At 50.7% G+C, this 18485-nt stretch overlaps 1 protein-coding gene across 2 annotated transcripts; it reads right to left on the reverse strand.

Moving 5' to 3' along the window:
- Positions 1 to 452: 452 nt before the first annotated feature.
- Positions 453 to 18462, reverse strand: LOC107312474 (24-hydroxycholesterol 7-alpha-hydroxylase). 2 transcript variants are annotated; one of them, XM_032443684.1, is made up of 12 exons: positions 18025 to 18462; positions 16710 to 16845; positions 15949 to 16123; positions 14819 to 14968; positions 11437 to 11530; positions 10052 to 10150; positions 8482 to 8572; positions 7584 to 7717; positions 6678 to 6773; positions 5231 to 5332; positions 2494 to 2581; positions 453 to 1307 (listed from the first exon to the last, which is right to left on the reverse strand). In XM_032443684.1, exons 1-12 carry the CDS (start codon positions 18214 to 18216, stop codon positions 1249 to 1251), a joined length of 1416 nt encoding a protein of 471 aa, XP_032299575.1. In that variant the 5' UTR covers positions 18217 to 18462; the 3' UTR covers positions 453 to 1248. The 2 variants fall into 2 exon arrangements, with proteins under 2 accessions (XP_032299575.1, XP_015715425.1); XM_015859939.2 differs by having other exon boundaries at positions 5231 to 5319; positions 18025 to 18452.
- Positions 18463 to 18485: the final 23 nt, after the last annotated feature.

An 18485-nucleotide genomic window follows, 5' to 3' on the forward strand; every position in this document is an offset into this window, starting at 1 on the left:
CTCCACATTGATACCAGCCCAGGCTGCCCAGGGCCTTTCAAAGACCCTTCAATACTTGTTTAACCCATTGGTAAGGTGCTATATCTCCCTCCCCCAGAAGCTTCTGAATCATTTCCAGGTAGAAGACCCCATTCAGCTCTATCACCTGACTATCACACTGCTTTACTAATCCACCCCACGTGGTTTTCTCTGCCTGGGAAAGTACAGAGCTGCCCCTGACAGCAGAGCAGTCACACAGTGCTGCATTTCAGAGGCACACTCACAAAGCCACTTTAATTCACGTTGTTGCTTGCTATCTCTCTGGCTGGCAAGAGCAGGTATTGGTAATTTGTAGTATCCATAACTGAGATAACCCAACCATGTAATGAATGATACCATGTGTTATTTTCCTATGGATTTGATTCCCATAGTTTCCACCATTGCCAAAAGGCCACTTGTGGGTTTTTTTGCAAGCACTTATGAAATGATGAATAATCTTTACTCAGAAGACTAAAAATACATGCCTGCTATTATTGCATATGAAATCCGACAGCGGTTAAAGTGTTGGGAGCTGAACTTAATTACTTGTGAGTTTCCTTGAGCAACATTTACGAGGTAATCTTCTTAGAATTGAATGGTTTGAGATTTATTAATGTGTTCTGTAAATCATGTTAAAAAATTAAAAGGTTTTCATCTCCAGACCAGCAAAGTAATGATCAGCAATGGCTTTTCTTGCAGTCACTCTGCACTGGGGCCAACCACCACCATCCAGCTTTCACTGCGTGTTCATGCCAGGACCAGTTGTGAGCAAATCAAACACAGCAGAGATGGAAGGTGCTCCAGTGGAGCAGCAGCCCGGCTGTGTGTCACGCCTGCAGCTTTGGCCTTGGCTTGAAGACACCTGCAGGAAGCAGCAACCTGCCCCTCTGTTGCTTCTGGCAACGCTTCCATGCAGGACGTTCAGACATCGCAGTGTTTTGTCCTGACCGTCTGGTTGGTGAGTTTAGCACCTCAGTTAGACTGTGACTCATTTGGCAAGAGAGCTTGATTCTTCAGTGCTAGGAGGCAGGCAGTCGGGAAGACGACCATAGATAAGCCTGCGTTGTCATGGCATATTGCAACACAGTGTGTACAGAATTTAAAGCTGGAATTAAGAACTGTAACAGCAGAGAACTTGTTTGAATGCGTAGAGCAGAGAAGCAGCCCAGCCGACCATTCATCCAGGCAAAGAAAGGTGAGTGAGTGCTGGGCTCCCTTCATTCCCAGCATTTATACTGGACCCGGAATGGTGTCAGGGGTTGCTGTGTCCCCACCAAATGCAAAGGGCTCTGCAAAGAGATAGACAGAAACATTCAAGTTAGTTCAGTTAATGGAACTATCATCACCTTGCTTTACTATGAATACATAGACATAGTCTTAGAGCTTTTGTCTTAGAAACAAGACCAAATACTGAGAATATTTCTTGGCTCCACTGAAGTAGTTGAATAGGGCCTTCCTACTTTTATTTGAGCTCCTGGGAGGGGGTGACACACGAGATCTTAACTCTACTGGTTTGGGATTTGTTCACCACCAGAACTGCCTGGGTGGGTGAAGACCTCAAGTACAATAAGTTCCAGGCACGGCAGCACAGCACCAGTCAGGAAGAGCCAACCTTCCTCCTTACTGTGGCCAGGCTGTCTACAACTGCTTGAGATCAACCTCTCACCTTCTTCATGGATTATTCAATTTCCAGCCCAAAGGACAATGCCACAAAGCTCAGCCCACTTTTAACTCCTCCCTCTTCTCTTTGCTAGTTCAGCTGCAGGGCACAAGTCCCTGTTCAGCCTCTGACAGCAGGCAGGTTCTGTTCACAGCAGTGCACGTCTGTGAGGAACCATGGTTGGTGGAAAGTAGGAGGGACACTGCACACAGCTGGAAGGAGTGATTATGCTGCTCTTTCTTTATAGTAAAACCCCTCTGTGTCATGGCTGCTCCTTCATTCTTACCCTATTCCAATACTTGAAGGGAGCATATAAACAGGAGGGGCTGTTTGTGAGGGTGGGCAGTGATAGGACAAGGGGGAATGGTTTTAAACTGAGACAGGGGAGGTTCAGGTTGGATCTGAGGAGGAAGTTTTTCCCCCAGAGGGTGGTGACACACTGGAGCAGGTTGCCCAAGGAGGCTGTGGATGCCCCATCCCTGCAGGCACTAATAAGCACTAATAATCTGACTGCATGTTCATTGCAGTTGTGAGTGGCAGAAATTGTAGAGCCTCCTGTAATGTTAAGGCAATGATGAGATACAATACTCTCATAGGTGCACTCTTGCATAGACAGCACAGCTCTACGGCATTGCTGGAGTTATTCTGTGTTTCCTGAGTAAAAATGAAGATCAAATTATTGATTGCACGTTTTTTAATGCTCCTCCAAGCACTCTGCCTCGTTACACATAAGCTCAGCTGAGAACGGCTCTTGCTGAGCTCACTGAATGAAGGACTTTCATGTGGAATGTCAGATCAAGGCACAGAGCTTTTACCTCTTTTGGCACTGCATCCAAAGGCACAAATTTGTATTTGTACAGGAACAGCACGACGAACAACTGGATCTCCATGATAGCAAACCATCTGCAAAAGAAGGGAGAAGAGCACTGGGTGTCCATCCTGCTGCTCACACGCATGTCAGCAGACGAGCAGCACGCTGCCTCTTGCACACCCTGCATCCCGTGCCTCAGTGTGCATTTATCCTCAGTAGGAAATAGGGCTGTTCAGCGAAGAATGCAAACATAACTGCTGTCCCTTCTGCCAGGTGACACCTCAGAGCAGCCCAGTTCAGAACAACTCCTTGGCATCAGGGTTTTTTCCACTGTGTAAACACTGATGTTCTTCTAAGTCTTGCTGACTTGAAATAAGTTCCTAGGACCGAGCAGACAGTCAAATATAGCAGAGGCTCTATGACTAATTGTGCTATATAAAGTTGTATCGTACAGCTGGGAGCCCGGTGACATCAGAGTAGATGTGACAGCGGGAGCTGGTACTCAGTGCGTCAGTGTTTGAATGCAGGATAAAGCCAAGGGCACAGTTTGTGTCTGTAACGTGCTCAGGAAGCTCCCAGCCATATCTCAGCAATAACTGCAGGTGAACTCTTCCCACCTATTGTTTCTAAGTGCTGGTATGTACAAGAACTTCCTCCATTCAGCCGCCAGCGTCTACCTCTGCCAGCTCATGGCATTACTCACCGCACAAGTCAGACATATGTCTTAAAGAGCTGCTTAAAATAGTCATATTACCTTGCTCTCCTACACAGTTTATTTTCCATCCTCTGAGAACTGCTGGATAAAACAGCTATTGGGGAACTCACTGGGGAGAAGAGCGCATGACTGCACACAGCGTCAGCCTGGATTCGGCCTGGCAGGTGTGAAGAGGAAGCTAATAAGCCCCACGGGACCCAAGAAAGCTCCTGCAGAGCCATTCAGATCTGCACGCTGCACTGCCCAGCACTCTGCAGTGAAAGGATGCTTGTTTGCTTTGACATAGCTTGAGACCCAAATTATCCCTGTGATTTCACAGTGCAGTACCTTGAAGTAGGGTGCTTTTGGTGACCTTGTGCTCAGAGGAATGCAGAGCAGAGCTACTTGAATGGAAATGAGCTCAGGCCGAGCTGGACTTCCTAGCCCAAACTCCATGCCAGCAGCACTGTACAAAGATGGGTTCCTTGCAGTCCTGCACTGCTCGCTGGTCCAGCCTCTGCATCCCACCATGAGACTGCAAAGTGCTGCTGCAAACAGGCTGCTGTCTCTCCTGGCACAGGGATGGTAACACACGGCTGAGGTCCCAGTGTGCCCCTCTCATCCTGGCCATGTCCCATGCAGAATCCACGAGCTCTCCTGCAGCAGAATGCCCTTTAGTTCCCACTTGTCCTTCATATTCTTGCATGCTTGAGCAGCTTTCCTCAGAAAACTGAGTGCTGTTCTATTCAGAGCCAAGGAGGTTTGACTAACATGTGCTTTCTGGAGCCCTGTCCCCAGCACACTGCTACAGACGGGTGGTGCTGGGACCCAGGCACTGAGATCCTGCAGCAAATGGAGCCTGAGAATGAAGTCACACCTCCTGTGCTGAACAATGTCAGCGTAGGATCAGAGATAACAGACAGATCCGTGCAAGATAAGCACAGCCGCACCAGCACAGCTCTCCTGGTTAGACAGAAGTCCATTGAGCTGGTAGGTTCAGTGCCACCAAACCTTTCCCTTGGGTACAGAAATGGCTTTGTGGGGGCTCTTCCCGTGTCACTTTGCTAGGATATTTAAAAAGTTATTTTCTAGCTTTCAGTTTAACTGAATTACCTTCTAATTTCATGACGGGCTTTTGCAATGCAATTTGCACTTTCCTCTGCCAAGCCTGAACAGCTTTACCCACGTTGCTTATGTGTGCAGTGCCTTCACAAAGTCTATCTGATGCTCATGGGCAGCCTGACACAGGGTGCAGACTCAAGAGCACGTTTCCCTTACAACAGCCTCTGGTTTCCTCACTTCTCACAGGACTCTTGAGTTAAATTGACTTCTTGTAAGGATTCTTGGTCATTTGCTGCCTAAAGAAGATTGGGTTCTGAAGGCAGAGAAATGAGCATAGGGATGTTTTAACACAGAAACATGGAGCAGCTGGTTCCTTGGGACTCATTCCAGGAAGAGGGACCACAGAGAAAACAGCAGAAGGAATGCAGGAAGCACTGAGACTGGCATTGCTGGAGGAAGGAACGGAGGCAGGATCTGCAATTTAAGCCATCATGCAGTTGTGTGGGCCGTAATGCAAACGCAGAGGCTTTAAACAGAGAGGAAGCATTTAAGAGATTTGAAGATTAGCAAAGATGTCGATGGCACAGAGGATGGATAGAGAGAGTCAGAGCAGAGCAGTGTTCTCTGTTTGGAAGTGCCTTATGGCACCTTAAAGCCCATGTCTGTAAACTGGCGTGTTTGTGAGTGGAACAACTCTCCCTTGATGCAAAGGGGCCTCAGCAGCAGCAGGGTTAGGCTGACCCTTCTCCCTGAGGAGCATCCCTTGGGACACTTGGCTCAGATTCTGCTTTTCCATTATGGCTTCACCTGTTTGTTTCTTTTCCAGGAAAGAAGCCCCTTCCCAATTAGTTTAAATAAGGTCCAGATAGTGCTGAACATCAGAGCACTGACAAAGCAAAACAATGAAAGCAGCGTATCTCCAAGTGTAAGAGGAGCCCAATTCAGGAGGGTTTGGGAATAAATAAACCCCAGCTGTTTCACTGACCTTCCTGGACACTGATGCTTCCCTCCTCCAAATGCCACAAAGCCGTCCAAGAAAGCATTCTTCTCTAAATTTGCCTCTTTCCAACGATCCTGTGGGAAGAAACTTTTTTTTCCAAATCAGTCTTACATAAATAAAGCTCAACTTTATTTCTCTGGGCTAAAAATGACCTTGAACAGCTAATCCTCCATCCCAAGTGGCACTAATGCCATTTTTTGCCTTCAACCTGGTAGCGTAGGAGTCTGCCTCAAAAGCCAGCAGTGACTCAGGGAAACAAGCAAGGGTCCCACGTGAAACACACTGAGATGCCTCAAAATGCCAGAAGGGTTTTCAGAATCACCCCCACAAAGCATCTAACTCGACATCCCCATTTCTCTAAACCTGCTGCTTGAGTTGCTGAGATGCCAATGAAGATGTGAGCTCCAGGCAGCGCCTTCCACAAACCACATCACTCACAGCATGGTTGGGTTGGAAGGGACCTCAAGGATCACAAAGCTCCAAGCAAGCAGGGCCACCAACCTCCCCATTTAACACAGGCCCAGGCTGCCCAGGGCTCCATCCAACCTGGCCTTGAACACCTCCAGGGATGGATGGGGCATCCACAGCCTCTGTTACACAGCGGTTACACACCAACAAACCCAAGGTGTTTGTATGTCACATGAGGGGAAAGAGGATGACACCACCCCATTCTCAGGAGTGAGCCCTGGGGTGAGAAAATACACTCATGGCAACTGCAGCAAAAGGAGCCTCCTCTGCACACAGAGGGCAGCTGCCCTATTCCTATGGGAAAAGGAGCAAATTTCTAAACAAGAGACCTTGTTTTCAGCAATAAGGTGTTATCAGGGAGATAAGGTGCTGCATCAGAGCTTCCATGCGGGGTTTCAGAGAGGCAGGAACTGCTGAGAGGGGTTTTGAATGGGTGAGGAGTTGGCCACAGGGGGAATTTTGTTTCAATTACTCCTTGCTGTATTTCTAAAAAAAGACAAATGTTCTATAGCGGATGGTGCTAAAAAGAGCAGCTCCGAGCCTGCCCACACGGCCACCTGGGGTGGAATAATCAGCCAGAAACTCGAGATGAGCTGCTAAATTAGCAGAGCTAATACCGACCAGAAATCATCTGACTGGAAGGGCCAAAGAACCACAAAGAAACACTGCAGATAAGCTACACGAGAACCAGGGAGCGGGGGGTGCTAGGAGGTTGTTTCAATGGTGATGTCAGAGGTGTTCATCCACAGTGGGCTGTGAATGAGGAGCAGACATGAGGCAGTACGGGGTTACCTGACACAGGAACCTGAACAGGAACGTCTGTGTTATCTCTGCAGGGCTCTGCCCAGACACGGCTCTGCACATGAGGACACCCCGCGGAGGGAAGGCACCCGGCATGAAGTGGTACAACAGCACAAAGGGGCGATCAGACCGTAAAACCCCCATATTATGGGGGTCATCTTACAGGTTTGAACATCTCTGGGTCAGGAAAGTACTTTGGATTCCTGTGCAGCCAATAGGGAGACAGCATCAGCATGTCACCTGCAGGGATGGTGAAACTCTGAAAGGGACAAAAGGAAACAAACTGAAAATCACAGGCTCAGCTCACAGAGCAGCCCCCGCTTACATTCTCCTCCATCAGTACCAGCTCCCAGCAGAGGGCTCGTCACGGTGGCAAAGCCACAGTGGCCATATCACGTCTGGTGCTCCCAACAGGGAGGCCTACATGGGAGAGGATGTGGAAAGACACCTTTTGTCCTAACCCAGTTTGTCAGGAGCGCAAGTAACAGAAAGGCCATCTGATGTAACTGGGCCGTTTTACTCCTTCTGCACCTTTCCTTTAACGCTTCCTCCAAAACAAAAAGGAATTCACGGGAAGCCTTGTAGGACAGCAGACTCTGTGGGACTTCAGTACTTAGATGGGCAAGATTGCCATTTCCTAAAGGGAGGGTGCTTTTCCCTCAGGACCCCTGAAAGCAGACACTCTGATCTGCATGACAGTGAAGAGGACCAACAACACGGCGGTCCCTTCTCATACATTTGTTGGGTCTGGTTCCCCATTCCTTTGGTGCAATATCTCTCAGTTCAGTTCAATTGACTTTAAGTTTATCACTGAAGGTACAACTGTGAGTATGAGGAGCAAAGCTACACTTGTATTAGCAATGATTAATTAATAATGATTATTAAGTCTATTATGCTAAACAGAGCACACACATAAGATTGTGGAATATCTCAATTTCATCTACACCCATTAGAGGGGCCCTTTATAGAAGAATCACAAAGCATCCTCTGAAGAAAACAAAGAAAAACCAAACCAGAACCAAACCAAACCCACCCACCACCCAAAGCCAACCAACACCCCATCCCTCACCTGAATTCTTATGGGCTTTATTACTTTCTTGGTGATTGCACCTGGAGGCCTCAGCCGTATGGCTTCCAAAGTGCACCATTTAATATAGGGGAGGTTCTTCAGGTCCTCTTCAGACACTTCTATTTCATCCTTACCTGTTGGGGTGTGAGAACAATTCTGAGTCCAACACTGGTAAGAAAAGCCTTTGAAAGTAATTTAGTAACTCTAAGGTAGCTGTAGTGACAGCATTGGTGAGAAGACGAATGGGCTGGAATGGGCTGGAATGGGCTGGTATGGGCTGGAATGGGCTGGTATGGGCTGGAATGAGCTGGAATGAGCTGGAATGGGCTGGTATGGGCTGGAATGGGCTGGAATGGGCTGGAATGGGCTGGTATGGGCTGGAATGAGCTGGAATGGGCTGGTATGGGCTGGAATGGGCTGGAATAGGCTGGTATGGGCTGCCCAGCAACGTGGTGGGCTGGTGTGGTACGGAGGGATGTGTTTTGGTGGGGAAATACTGGTGGTGGGTTGGGCTGGATGACCTGGGAGGTCGTTTCCAACCTTGTTGACTCTGGTTCTATTGCTCTGTGATTCTAAGAGGCCAAACTGAACTGAATGATCTCATCCGACCCCACAACCAAAGCATGTTAAAAACAAACTAGGTCTAAATAATTGGTGTAGAATGAAGAGACGAGTACATATGGCTCTTTTTCTGCCTTCTCTTACTAACATCAAGGGTGCTTGTGCTTAAAAATAAGTTGTGAGTACAGGCTGAACAGGCAGAGCTGGACCTTGTGGCTTTGGTAGTGTCCTTATCAGCAGCAATCACCATTCCCAGCCATTGCCCAATGTGCTGCATGCTGGGCCGACACGGAACCACCATTCTGAGCTCCCAGAAGGCCATGATCTGAATCATTACCTGAGCTGCCAAAAACAGAAGTCAGGTCTTCCATGACTTTCTTGTAAACAGAAGGAGAAGAGAGTATGAAAACAAGGGTCCAGAATGCAATCTAAACAGAGATGAGAGTAGTTCAGCTCCGGAATACAGAACAGAATCACAACATCTTTGTAGCTATGAGAGGAAAGAGAAAACATCTGCAGTTTTCAGAGGCAGCCCTCGTGGTTGGGGCACACGGGAGCTGTGCTTCCCACACAGCCCTACAGCCAAGGGCTCAGCTCCTGGCAGGTTGGGTCTGCTCAGCTGCTATGAATTGATCTCCACTGAACATGACATAGGTGTGGCTCGGAGCTTAGAGACACAAAATCCTCTCATTGATTTCAAGGAACAAGGTGTCAAAATGAATTACTACATCGGCAGAGTTGTGTCAGATAAAAGGGTTTCTTCTCAAACCTCCCTCTGGAAGCTGAAAGGCCTTTTTTCCTCATTGCTCCCAGCAGAGCGGTGCCTTGTGACCATTCCGAGAAACAGCAAAATATCTGCAGGTCTATTTAGAGCTGAATATTACAGAAGGAAGCCATGATAGCACGATGGAAGGAATGCCAGTTATCCTGATAACAGGCAGCAGGCCGTGCCTCTCCCTTATTCCGACACATGGATCTGCAGAAACCCCACTGAAACGGACCACGTTCCTTTAGGGTAGGCTACAGTATTAGGCAGCCTACAAAAGCTATAGGCATACCCTTTGGGAGCTACATATGGAAGTATCTCACTGTCATCTTTTCCTAAATCACAGCTGTACCATAACTGAAAGAACTCCAAAGTCATGGCAAACAAAGGATGGTTCTCCCTCTATGGACTTCTCATCTGAGCACTTCCAGTGAGTGGCTTTGGTCAGAATCAGCTGTGTTAAATACACTGGTCTCATTAGCACAGAGACACCCCTTTCATTTCCCATCAAACCCATTCCCAATGCAGACAGAACTGAAGTGGCAGCAACATCAAACCACTGCTTTTCTTCTGACACAGCACTGGCATTCATAGAACCACGCAATCACAGCATGGCCTGTATCACAAAGGCCCACAGTGCTCATCCATCCCAACCCCCTGCTGTGTGCAGGGTCACCAACCAGCAGCCCAGGCTGCCCAGAGCCACATCCAGCCTGGCCTTGAATTCATGGCTGCATTCATGCAGCCCAACAACCCCAATCACTTTGGCTTTACACACAGGCCAAGTTACCCTGTTTTGTGCTTTAGATTCACTCTACACAGAGTATTTAAAATACAGTGTCCACTGTAAGACAGCCACAGTGCTTCAAAATGGAGTTACATGCATTTCATGGCTTAAGATTCTGATCTCAACAGCTTAATAGCTCCCACAATGTTACCACGCAGGACATTATAATCTAGGAAAAATACAGGACAAACTTTTCTCGTCACCGCCTCTGTGACATTGCAACCTGGGTGTATTTGTGGTGATGTACGTGGGTGTGATAATCCCTTCCTGGAATACACACCGCGTGGTGACCGGCGGGTTAAGCACTGTGCAGCTTCTGAGCAGGAAAGGCCTCGCTCCCACCCATGTACTCACAGGGACAGCATTGGCCTGGGAGGCCCAGAGCAGCAGGAGGCCGTAGTTGGGAGCCAGATGTTTTCCTTGCAAGTTATCCAGGAGGTGCTGAAGCAGTGTCTGTTATAAATAAACAATGCAAAGCACTTCTAAAAATACATTAAACTCCGGTTTGACAACTCAAGGAGGTAACATGAAAGCAGCAGCGTTAGTTACGGGCTGTTGGCAGCCCCAGAGCACAGCGATGACAGCTGCTGAGAGGAACGGAGCCTCCCAAATAGGCAGAGGGGCCAAGGGAGCCCACACTGTGAGAGCCCCACTGAGCACATGCACCACCTCCACTCCCTCAGTGCCTTCAGGGGGTCTCATACCCCACTCCCCATCATTGCCTGTGTGTGGAGCAAAGAGAAAACTCTTCTTTTGCCATTCCCACTCTACTTCTGCCCTCTGAAGAGCCCAAAGCCCACACTGAACCAACAGGACAAGGAGGAATGACGTTCCTGCTTTGTGACCTCCATGGAGGTGCTCAGTCCATCAGTGGGGTCTGAGTGGCAGCAGTGCCATCTCTGGGTGCTCCTTACTGACCTGAGCAGTGGCCGTAATGGTGTGACATTCCCTGCAGCTGCAACCGCAGAATGTTGGAGCACCAGCTGCTGCTCACAGCAGAAGCTCCTGCCTATCTAAGACCCCACGTTTGTGCCCCCACTCCCTGCACCTCCTGTTTTCCTCTCTCCTCCCCTCTGCCTCTTTCCATTACTCTGATCTATTTTAGGAAAGAAACCGTGGTGTGTAAAGCTTTTAGAGTCGCCCCAAAATATGGTTTGTTTAATGATGTGTTCTATAACCATGTGGTAGATGGAAACTCCCAGGCCGGCCTGCACTCAAGCCTGTCATCCACACCAGCAGCACTCCTGCCATGGCACAGGACAATAACCAGCAGGACGACCTGTCACCACTCTGACACAAGCAATATTCAGGGTACTTGCCTCCCAATCCACTTATCTGCCTCTTTCCTGCTCGTCTGGCTGCTGGAGGATCTGAACACTACACCGAGGCTTAAAAATAGTACCTGGAAGGCTTTGAAATCACACAGCCCAGTGCCCCAGAGAGGCAATGGAGAGGTCCTGCCATCCCCCTCAGCTGCTCGCTATAACTGCAGCACCGACCCCTGGCTTCAAACTCTCCATAGAACCTGAAAGTCTCGGAAGTGTAGGAGACAAACTGCACTGAGCAGCAGTGCACAAAAGTGTGGGTGAATGGAAGAACCAGCACTACTGGACAACTAACGTGTATCTATGAAAGCTGACCTGTCTGGTGTATTCCTTGCAGTATTTAAATAGTGCCCTTCATTCCTTCAGTCAGAATACACAACAGAGTCCTCTTATTTCGGAGCCTTGGCTGTTTACCTTGGATGTGGTCTCCGAAGGGTTGGTTCTGTCAGCGTCTGACACTACTTTCTCAAATAATTTTAGAAGCCATTTTTTGGATTTAGACCAGTTCCTGTAAAGAAAAGCAACAAGCAAGTAGTGCATAACCCGGGCGGCACAAACCAACATTTCCTTTTGCATGAGAAGGACTCCTTGGTCTCCTTCCAAAAGCACCATGGCAGCATCCAGCTGATGAACATCACTGTGCTGGGCAGCAGTGCTGGCTGATGGAGGAGCAGCGCTGGACCCTTCCCTTGGCCAGGGCTCACCCTGCAGCCCGGCCACTTGAGAGTCCTCAACTTCCAGTCACCCCACCTGAGCTTTTCCTTTTGGTTTTGGATGGATCCCTTTGGCCAATCGCTGAGTAAATAAAGGCCTCATTTTCAGAGCATCCCCACTTCTCTCTGAAGGCGACTCTGAGATACACCAAGTGTTGCTGAGGCCCTGAGAGCTCTGCAAGCTCTTTCCTTGGGTTCTGGTTGCCTCTGCCCAGGGTCAGCTCTGCAGCAATGTAACATGGGATCAGACCAGCAGCAAAACAGCAAAGGTGTGAGTAAGCACAGAGAGGGGACCCAGAGGAGAGGTGCCTTTCTAAAGGTCCCTGGTGCAGGTGAGACAGGTAAGTTCATGTACCAGCAAGAAGCAGAGGCCGGGTGAACCTTTCATGCAGTTTATTGATAAACTGAAAGAAAGTCTGGACAAACAGGTGGAAAATGAGGAGGCATGGGAAATTTTGCTACAAAAAATGGCTATAGAAAATGCTAACAAGAACCATACAATCCCAGAACGGCCTGTATTGCGAAGGCCCACAGTGCTCACCCAGCTCCAACCCCCTGCTGTGTGCAGGGTCACCAACCAGCAGCCCAGGCTGCCCAGAGCCACATCCAGCCTGGCCTAGAATGCCTGCAGGGATGGGGCATGCACAGCCAAGCGGGCACTGTGCAGTATCAGTGCAATGTGATGGCTGCAGCGCTCACAGCAATGAAATTACACTGTTCAGAATTGCTTTGCATGTGGTCAGCCAGGTCACTGGCACCGAGTGCCCAAACAGAAGTACCACCTGTACCGCAGTATGCACCAGTGCTGCAAGGGTCAGCATTACACACACCAGTGCCACCCCAGATGCAAGGTGTCTTTGTATTACTGGGGGACACAGACACTGATTTCTTAGGGGAGATTAAATCTATGGTGTGGACGCCAATGCCTCCCTGCCAGGTGCCATCAGGTGCCCATATTGCACAGCTGATGCATTTTCATGTGCAACAGGTACCGGCGATTGACTGAGATAAGCCAAGTGGTTTGGCTATACAGGTTCCCCCACATCCTGTGGGCTCCAAAGGTATCACACGTTCAGCCAACCCTGACTTACATGCTGCAGTCATGGAGTCCATTGCAGAGATCTGAGGTGTCTGCTGCCACAGACACAGGGGCAGATGTAACAGTAACTGCCCATAGTGCTCAGCCATCACACTGGCTCACCTCACAGGTTCATGCCGCATTAATGGGTATAGGAGGCCACTTTGTCCCTGTACAAAGTGCACATGTGATTCCAGCAGTGGGCTCCGAAGGCAGAAGAGCCACGTTTGTCCATACGTTCATTCTCCAAGTGCCACTGACTCATTGGGGACAGGACTGACCCTCTCAGTGGGGACTGAACTGGGGGATGAATCTATCATAGGGGCCACTGCGGTGCAGCCCACATTACCACTCATACGAAGACATCAGATTCTTTGTGGGCGGATCAGTGCCCCCTTAGCAGTGAAAAGCTGCACCGCTTGCATGAGCTGGTTGAGGAACAGTTACCAGCTGGCCACGTCATTCCTGTTACCAGCCCAGTGTTTGTGATTGTTGAATCATGATTGTTGAAGTTGAAGACTTCCTGCAGAAGAGAATGCATAAATCTAGGCTGCAATACAGACATTGATCTCTCCGGACCAACCACTTCTGGCTGGGCAGCGCTGGGTTATGCAGACTGGCTTGCTGGCTGTCAGATGGCTTCTGAGAGAGCCAAATCTAAGCTTTCACAAAACAACTCTGCCTTGGGATATAAGGCAGGAGACTTTCAGCTGCACCTTAATGTGAATGATGGCACAGAGTTTGGTGGGTCTGTTTATCAGAAGGTTAATAATGAGGCTGAGACATCAGTCAGTCTTGCATGGACTGCTGGCAGCAGCAAGACATGCTTTGGTATTGCTGCTGAGTACCGACTGGACGAGAAGACTTCCATTGTGTGTGAATATCTGAATCACAGCATGGCCTGGGTTGCAAGGGCCCACAGTGCCCATCTTGTTGCAACCCCCTGCTGTTTAGAATGCAGCAGGGTTGCCAACCAGCAGCCCAGGCTGCCCAGAGCCACATCCAGCCTGGCCCTGAATAATGGCAGCCTGACTGGAATTGGTGACACTCTTGCTCTCCAACCTGGTGTAAAGCTGACCCTCAGGCTTGATTGATGGCAAGAGTTTCAGTGCTGGAGATCACAAAGTTGGGCTGGATTTGAGCTGGAAGCTTAACGCATCTTTGAGTAAAACAACAGATGGTGCTTTGGAAGATGCAGGCAAAGCGTACCCGGTGTGCTTTGGCCTTAACATCACACTGAAGTCTAAAGGAGTGTGAGCTTTCTACTTCTTCCAAAGCATGCTTTCAACCCAACACTGAAGTCCAGGGAGTACAAGCACCTCTAAAAGAAGATACCTGAAGGCACGCATGGAAGCTCTGATGTTTGTACCACGTCTCACTTGTTTCTCACATTCTAAACGGGTTCTTAAAAGCAGAAGAATATTCCACCTCTTCCCCTTATCGTACTGTACCCACACATCCTGTACTTCACTCCCTTTTACAAAAGGTGATCTGTGCTGCTGTGCAAAACCTCATTTTAGGTCAGAATGAAATGAATCAGTCACAGCTGGAACACCACAAAAATAAAGGTTGGGGAAGAGGTTTGCACAAGTGCTGGACTGCAATGGGCAACAGCCAGAGCCACAGAGCCCTGCTTGACTGTACCACCAGCTCCTCCTGCTGCTTCCTGGACCCATAACAGCCTGCTGGGTATCCTCCCAGCCGGAGCCTACAGAAACAACCAGGCTGTGTGTAATGCAGCCAACCTCTCAGCATCAAGCAATACAGCTGCCTCAGAAAGTGTCTGATCCATGGGGCAAAAGCTACGTGTCGAAAACTCACAGGGTTGGTTTGATGGGTGGCTGTGGGCACCTATGATAAATGTCTTCATTCTGCACCAGCAATAGAGTCCGTGCCTCACTTGCCACAGGACGGCACATCCCTCCAGGAGAAGATCCCTGAGTGCTAATATTGCAGCACGCCAGGTGCCTGCATGGGGTACAGCACGTGCACCAACTCCCATTACCTCAGGAAGCACTCTGGCATCTGAGAAGCATATTCAAAGTCCTCGTCGTACTTCCAGAAATGTTCTTCAAACTCCCTGAGTTCGCTCTGGCTGGTCGGGCAGGTGCCCTTCCCAAACAAGGTGTTCACCACTGCTGGATACATGATGTGCCTGCAAGGACAATATGGCTGTGAGTGACCGGCAGGAAGCTGCTGGAGCGCATGGGGTTCAGGACACGGCGCTGAGCTGCAGCTGGGCCTCGTGCACCACACAGCACAGAAGTGCTGGCACAAGGTCTGCACCTCAGCCAGACCCTTCTCACAGATCTCAGCACAGGTGGGAGATGCACAGACCTCAGGCTCAGCCCATGAGTATGGCCAAGTCTCATCAGTGGGCATTTGGTCCCATGAGCGGTGGCATTGTGGTCCCCTTGTTCCCATAACCCACTCACCTCCATGCAGGTTGGCCATGCAGCCCCTTCTGCAAGCAGATCCCACAGCAAACCCTCCTCTAGCCACAGCTCTGCTGCACTGCACAATGTTTTTTTGCCTTCCTTTAGTCTCACCCCCACCCTCTGTGTTCCTCCATCAACCTGCAGACTCCTTGCTCCCTTCCCAGACCGCTTCACCTGGATTGCTGTGCTCCAGAAAATCCTTACAGGCAGTCTTTGCTTGGCTCCAGCTACTTCTAACCATATATTTCAGGCAATGCCTCTCCCTTTCCTGCTTTCCTACAGATCAGAGGGGAGATGCAGCCACCTGCTGGCTCATTGGATGCAACACTGAGCCAGGGAAATAACGCTCAGCCAGGACACTGCATTCCAATTCTTCTACCCCACCTCATCCCGCAGAGCCAGGTCACACTCGGTACAAATTTACATGGGTGTCTCTTACAGATTCCGTAGTTTATCATCCACGAGTACTTTACTTTTCAGGCCAACCAGACCTGGGTTTGATCAGCTGTGGCCGTGGCATGCTCTGTTCCCCAGGGCTGCACCAGGGATGGGACAGCGTGCAGAGCTCTGTGCACCCTCAGCACTGCTGACTGCAGCAGGCCATGGGCTGTGCTGGTATAAATAAGAGCCGAGCTCCACGTGCTTCCCGGTACCACCTCTGCTCCATGCACTACAGACGTGCAATGTGGGTTCTCACCTCACCAGCTCCATGAGGTCGCCCATGCCCGCAGTGCCCAGCTGTGCCATGTGCTCGTGCAGCTCCTTACACAGCGTGCCCGTGAACGCGCACAGACTGGAGGGATTCATTTTCCCCTTCATCATGCTGTACAGCTTGCCATGATTCTCATAGAAGGCTTCGGCGGGAACAGACACTGCAGACAAAAAGGAAGAGAAGCGTGTTGGAGGTAAAGCAGCTGGCAAACAACAGAGTGAAAATGGTCACGTGTAATCTGGGACAGCCTGAAGTGCCTTCACCAGCAGAGACCAGCAGAGCGGGGCTGGGCTCTTCTCACTGCTGACAGGTGACAGGATGAGGGGAAATGGCCTCAAGTTGTGCCAGGGGAGGTTTAGGTTGAATATCAGGAAGAACTTCTGTACAGAAAGGGCTGTTCAGCACTGGGATGGGCTGCCCAGGGAGGTGGTTGAGTCCCCATCCCTGATGTGTTTAACAGCCCTTTGGATGTGGTGCTCAGGGCCAGGATTGAGCGGAGGGCTGTTAGTTAGGGTAGGATGGTTGGGTTGGGGATGGACTCGAGGATCTTGAAGCTCTTTTCCAACCTGAGCAATTCTATGATTCCATGATTCTATCACCCCCGTGACTGACCCCAAACCATCCCGCAGACAGCAGTGCTGGGCCTTTAGGAAGGGATGCCATTTCCCCTCATGGAGCTCTGGGTTGGCCTTTACCACTGCTGGGCACGTAGGTGTGATTTCTGCTAAGAGGCAGCTCTCCTTTACCTGCTTTCTCAACAACTCGCTGTATCGCCTGCTCAAAGTTGAGATCCTTGGATGTAAAAAACACTTCAGCTCCTTCGTCCTCAGTCACAAAGGTAAATCGCTTCCCCAGGAGCAGCACGGTGAAGATGGGCCCATGCTGGAACAAAGCAGGGTGTGGGTTATGCTGCAGCTCCTGCTGGGGGGACCCAGAGCTGCAGGGGTGGGAGCAGAACAGAGCCCCTCCCTGAGCATCACACCTGGGGCTGAGTCCCTCTGCGTCCCACAGAGCACAGCTCACCTGGGTTTGAACAAGGGGGGACATCCCTGCATCCCTCAGCTGCTGAAGCAAAGCCCCCACACTGCCATGCCCGCAGATACCACCCAGTTCAATCCATGTTTCACTAACTGCCAATCCTCCCTCCTGGGATCAGCTGGAGGCAAACTGCAGCCTGTGGAGTCAGGACAGAAATGGAGGAAGGGCAGGAGGCATAAGGCAGCTTTGGTGCATTGCAATGCAATTCTGACCCAGCTTTGTGCATGTCAGGGTCGTTTCAGGGCAGATTTGGTGCACTCTGGAGCAGTTTTAGTCCCTTTTGGGGTCATTTTAGGGCAGTTGAGGGGAATTGGGGGCATTTTGGTGCACTTCTGGTGCATTTCAGTGCACTTGTGGGGCTGCTCAAAGCCCGCCTGCTGGCACAGAATGCTTCCTGCCTCCTCTGCCTGCTTTCTTATTCCGAGGGACAGCCAGCTCTTGTGCTCTCAGAAAGGCATCGCTGAGAGCAGCCAGCATCCCTGTCTTTAAGGATGGCATCCCAGGGGATCCTGGCCAACAATCCATTGAACAGCTTCAGGTTCACTCTCCTGAAGTTCAGGATCCTGACCCCACTCTTTGCCAGGCCCCAAGATCACAAACTGAGCCATGGCAGTCACTGCAGCCCACGCTGCCTCCAGCCTTAACGCCTTGACTGACCCGCTCTGCATCGCTGAGCAGCACGTGAAGTGCTGGTCGGTCTGCCCAGCACCTGAACCAGAGCACGGGCTGCACTGCTTGGGACAACGCAAGAGCACAGAGCCGTAATCTGTGCCGCTATAATGATCCTCACTTTGTAATGCAAAAAGCTGGGAACGAGCGGCGGGGGGGGGGCAGGGAGGGCAGCAGCCCAACAGCTCCGGGGAGAAGCAATGGCTCGGAGCAGCGTATAGCAGCGCATGGCAGAGCATGGCAGCGTATGGCAGCTCATGGCAGCGCTCTGCTGGTGCCGCACCGGCTGCGGGGACCCGACCCGACCCGACCCGGCTCCGTCCGCCGTCCCCTCGGCCCGTCCCGCTGGCTCACCTCGGCCCTGGCTCTCTGGATGAAGTCCAGCGGCGCTCTGCCGAAGCTCAGGGCGGCCCCCAGGCACGGCACGCGGCTCCCGATGCAGGGCGGGCGGTGCGGGTCGGTGGGGGGAAACAGAACCCACGAGAGAACGGAGACCGCAACGACCGACAGCACCGACAGCACAGCCAGTACTGCCAGCACCGCCATGGCCGCACCGCAACGCCGCCCCGCGGCCTCGGGCGGGCAGTGCGGGACGGGAACGGCTGCACCGAGCTGATCATGGGACGGAACGGCCACAGGAATGGACGATGAGTGCGGGGTGATGGGGGTGGGAACCTACAGAGAAACACGGAATGGCTGCGGGTGGAAAAGAGCTTAAAGATCATCGAGTCCAACCCAACCCAGCTGAGAGGGGGCAGCCTGGATCCCTGCCTGCCCAGCTGTGACCTGCAATAATCAATACGTTCTGATCTTTA

Source organism: Coturnix japonica, chromosome 3 (assembly GCF_001577835.2).
Source record: "Coturnix japonica isolate 7356 chromosome 3, Coturnix japonica 2.1, whole genome shotgun sequence".
Taxonomy (NCBI): domain Eukaryota; kingdom Metazoa; phylum Chordata; class Aves; order Galliformes; family Phasianidae; genus Coturnix; species Coturnix japonica.

Excerpts from the sequence above, each read along its gene's own strand:
- LOC107312474 (XM_032443684.1), bottom strand. The coding sequence starts at position 18,216 with ATGGCGGTGCTGGCAGTACTGGCTGTGCTGTCGGTGCTGTCGGTCGTT. Across the intron at positions 16,124-16,709 it reads GCGAGTTGTTGAGAAAGCAG|TGTCTGTTCCCGCCGAAGCC; the intron begins GTAAAGGAGAGC and ends TTTTGTCTGCAG. Across the intron at positions 5,333-6,677 it reads ACCCAGAGATGTTCAAACCT|TTTCTTCCCACAGGATCGTT; the intron begins GTAAGATGACCC and ends TGGAAAAAAAAG.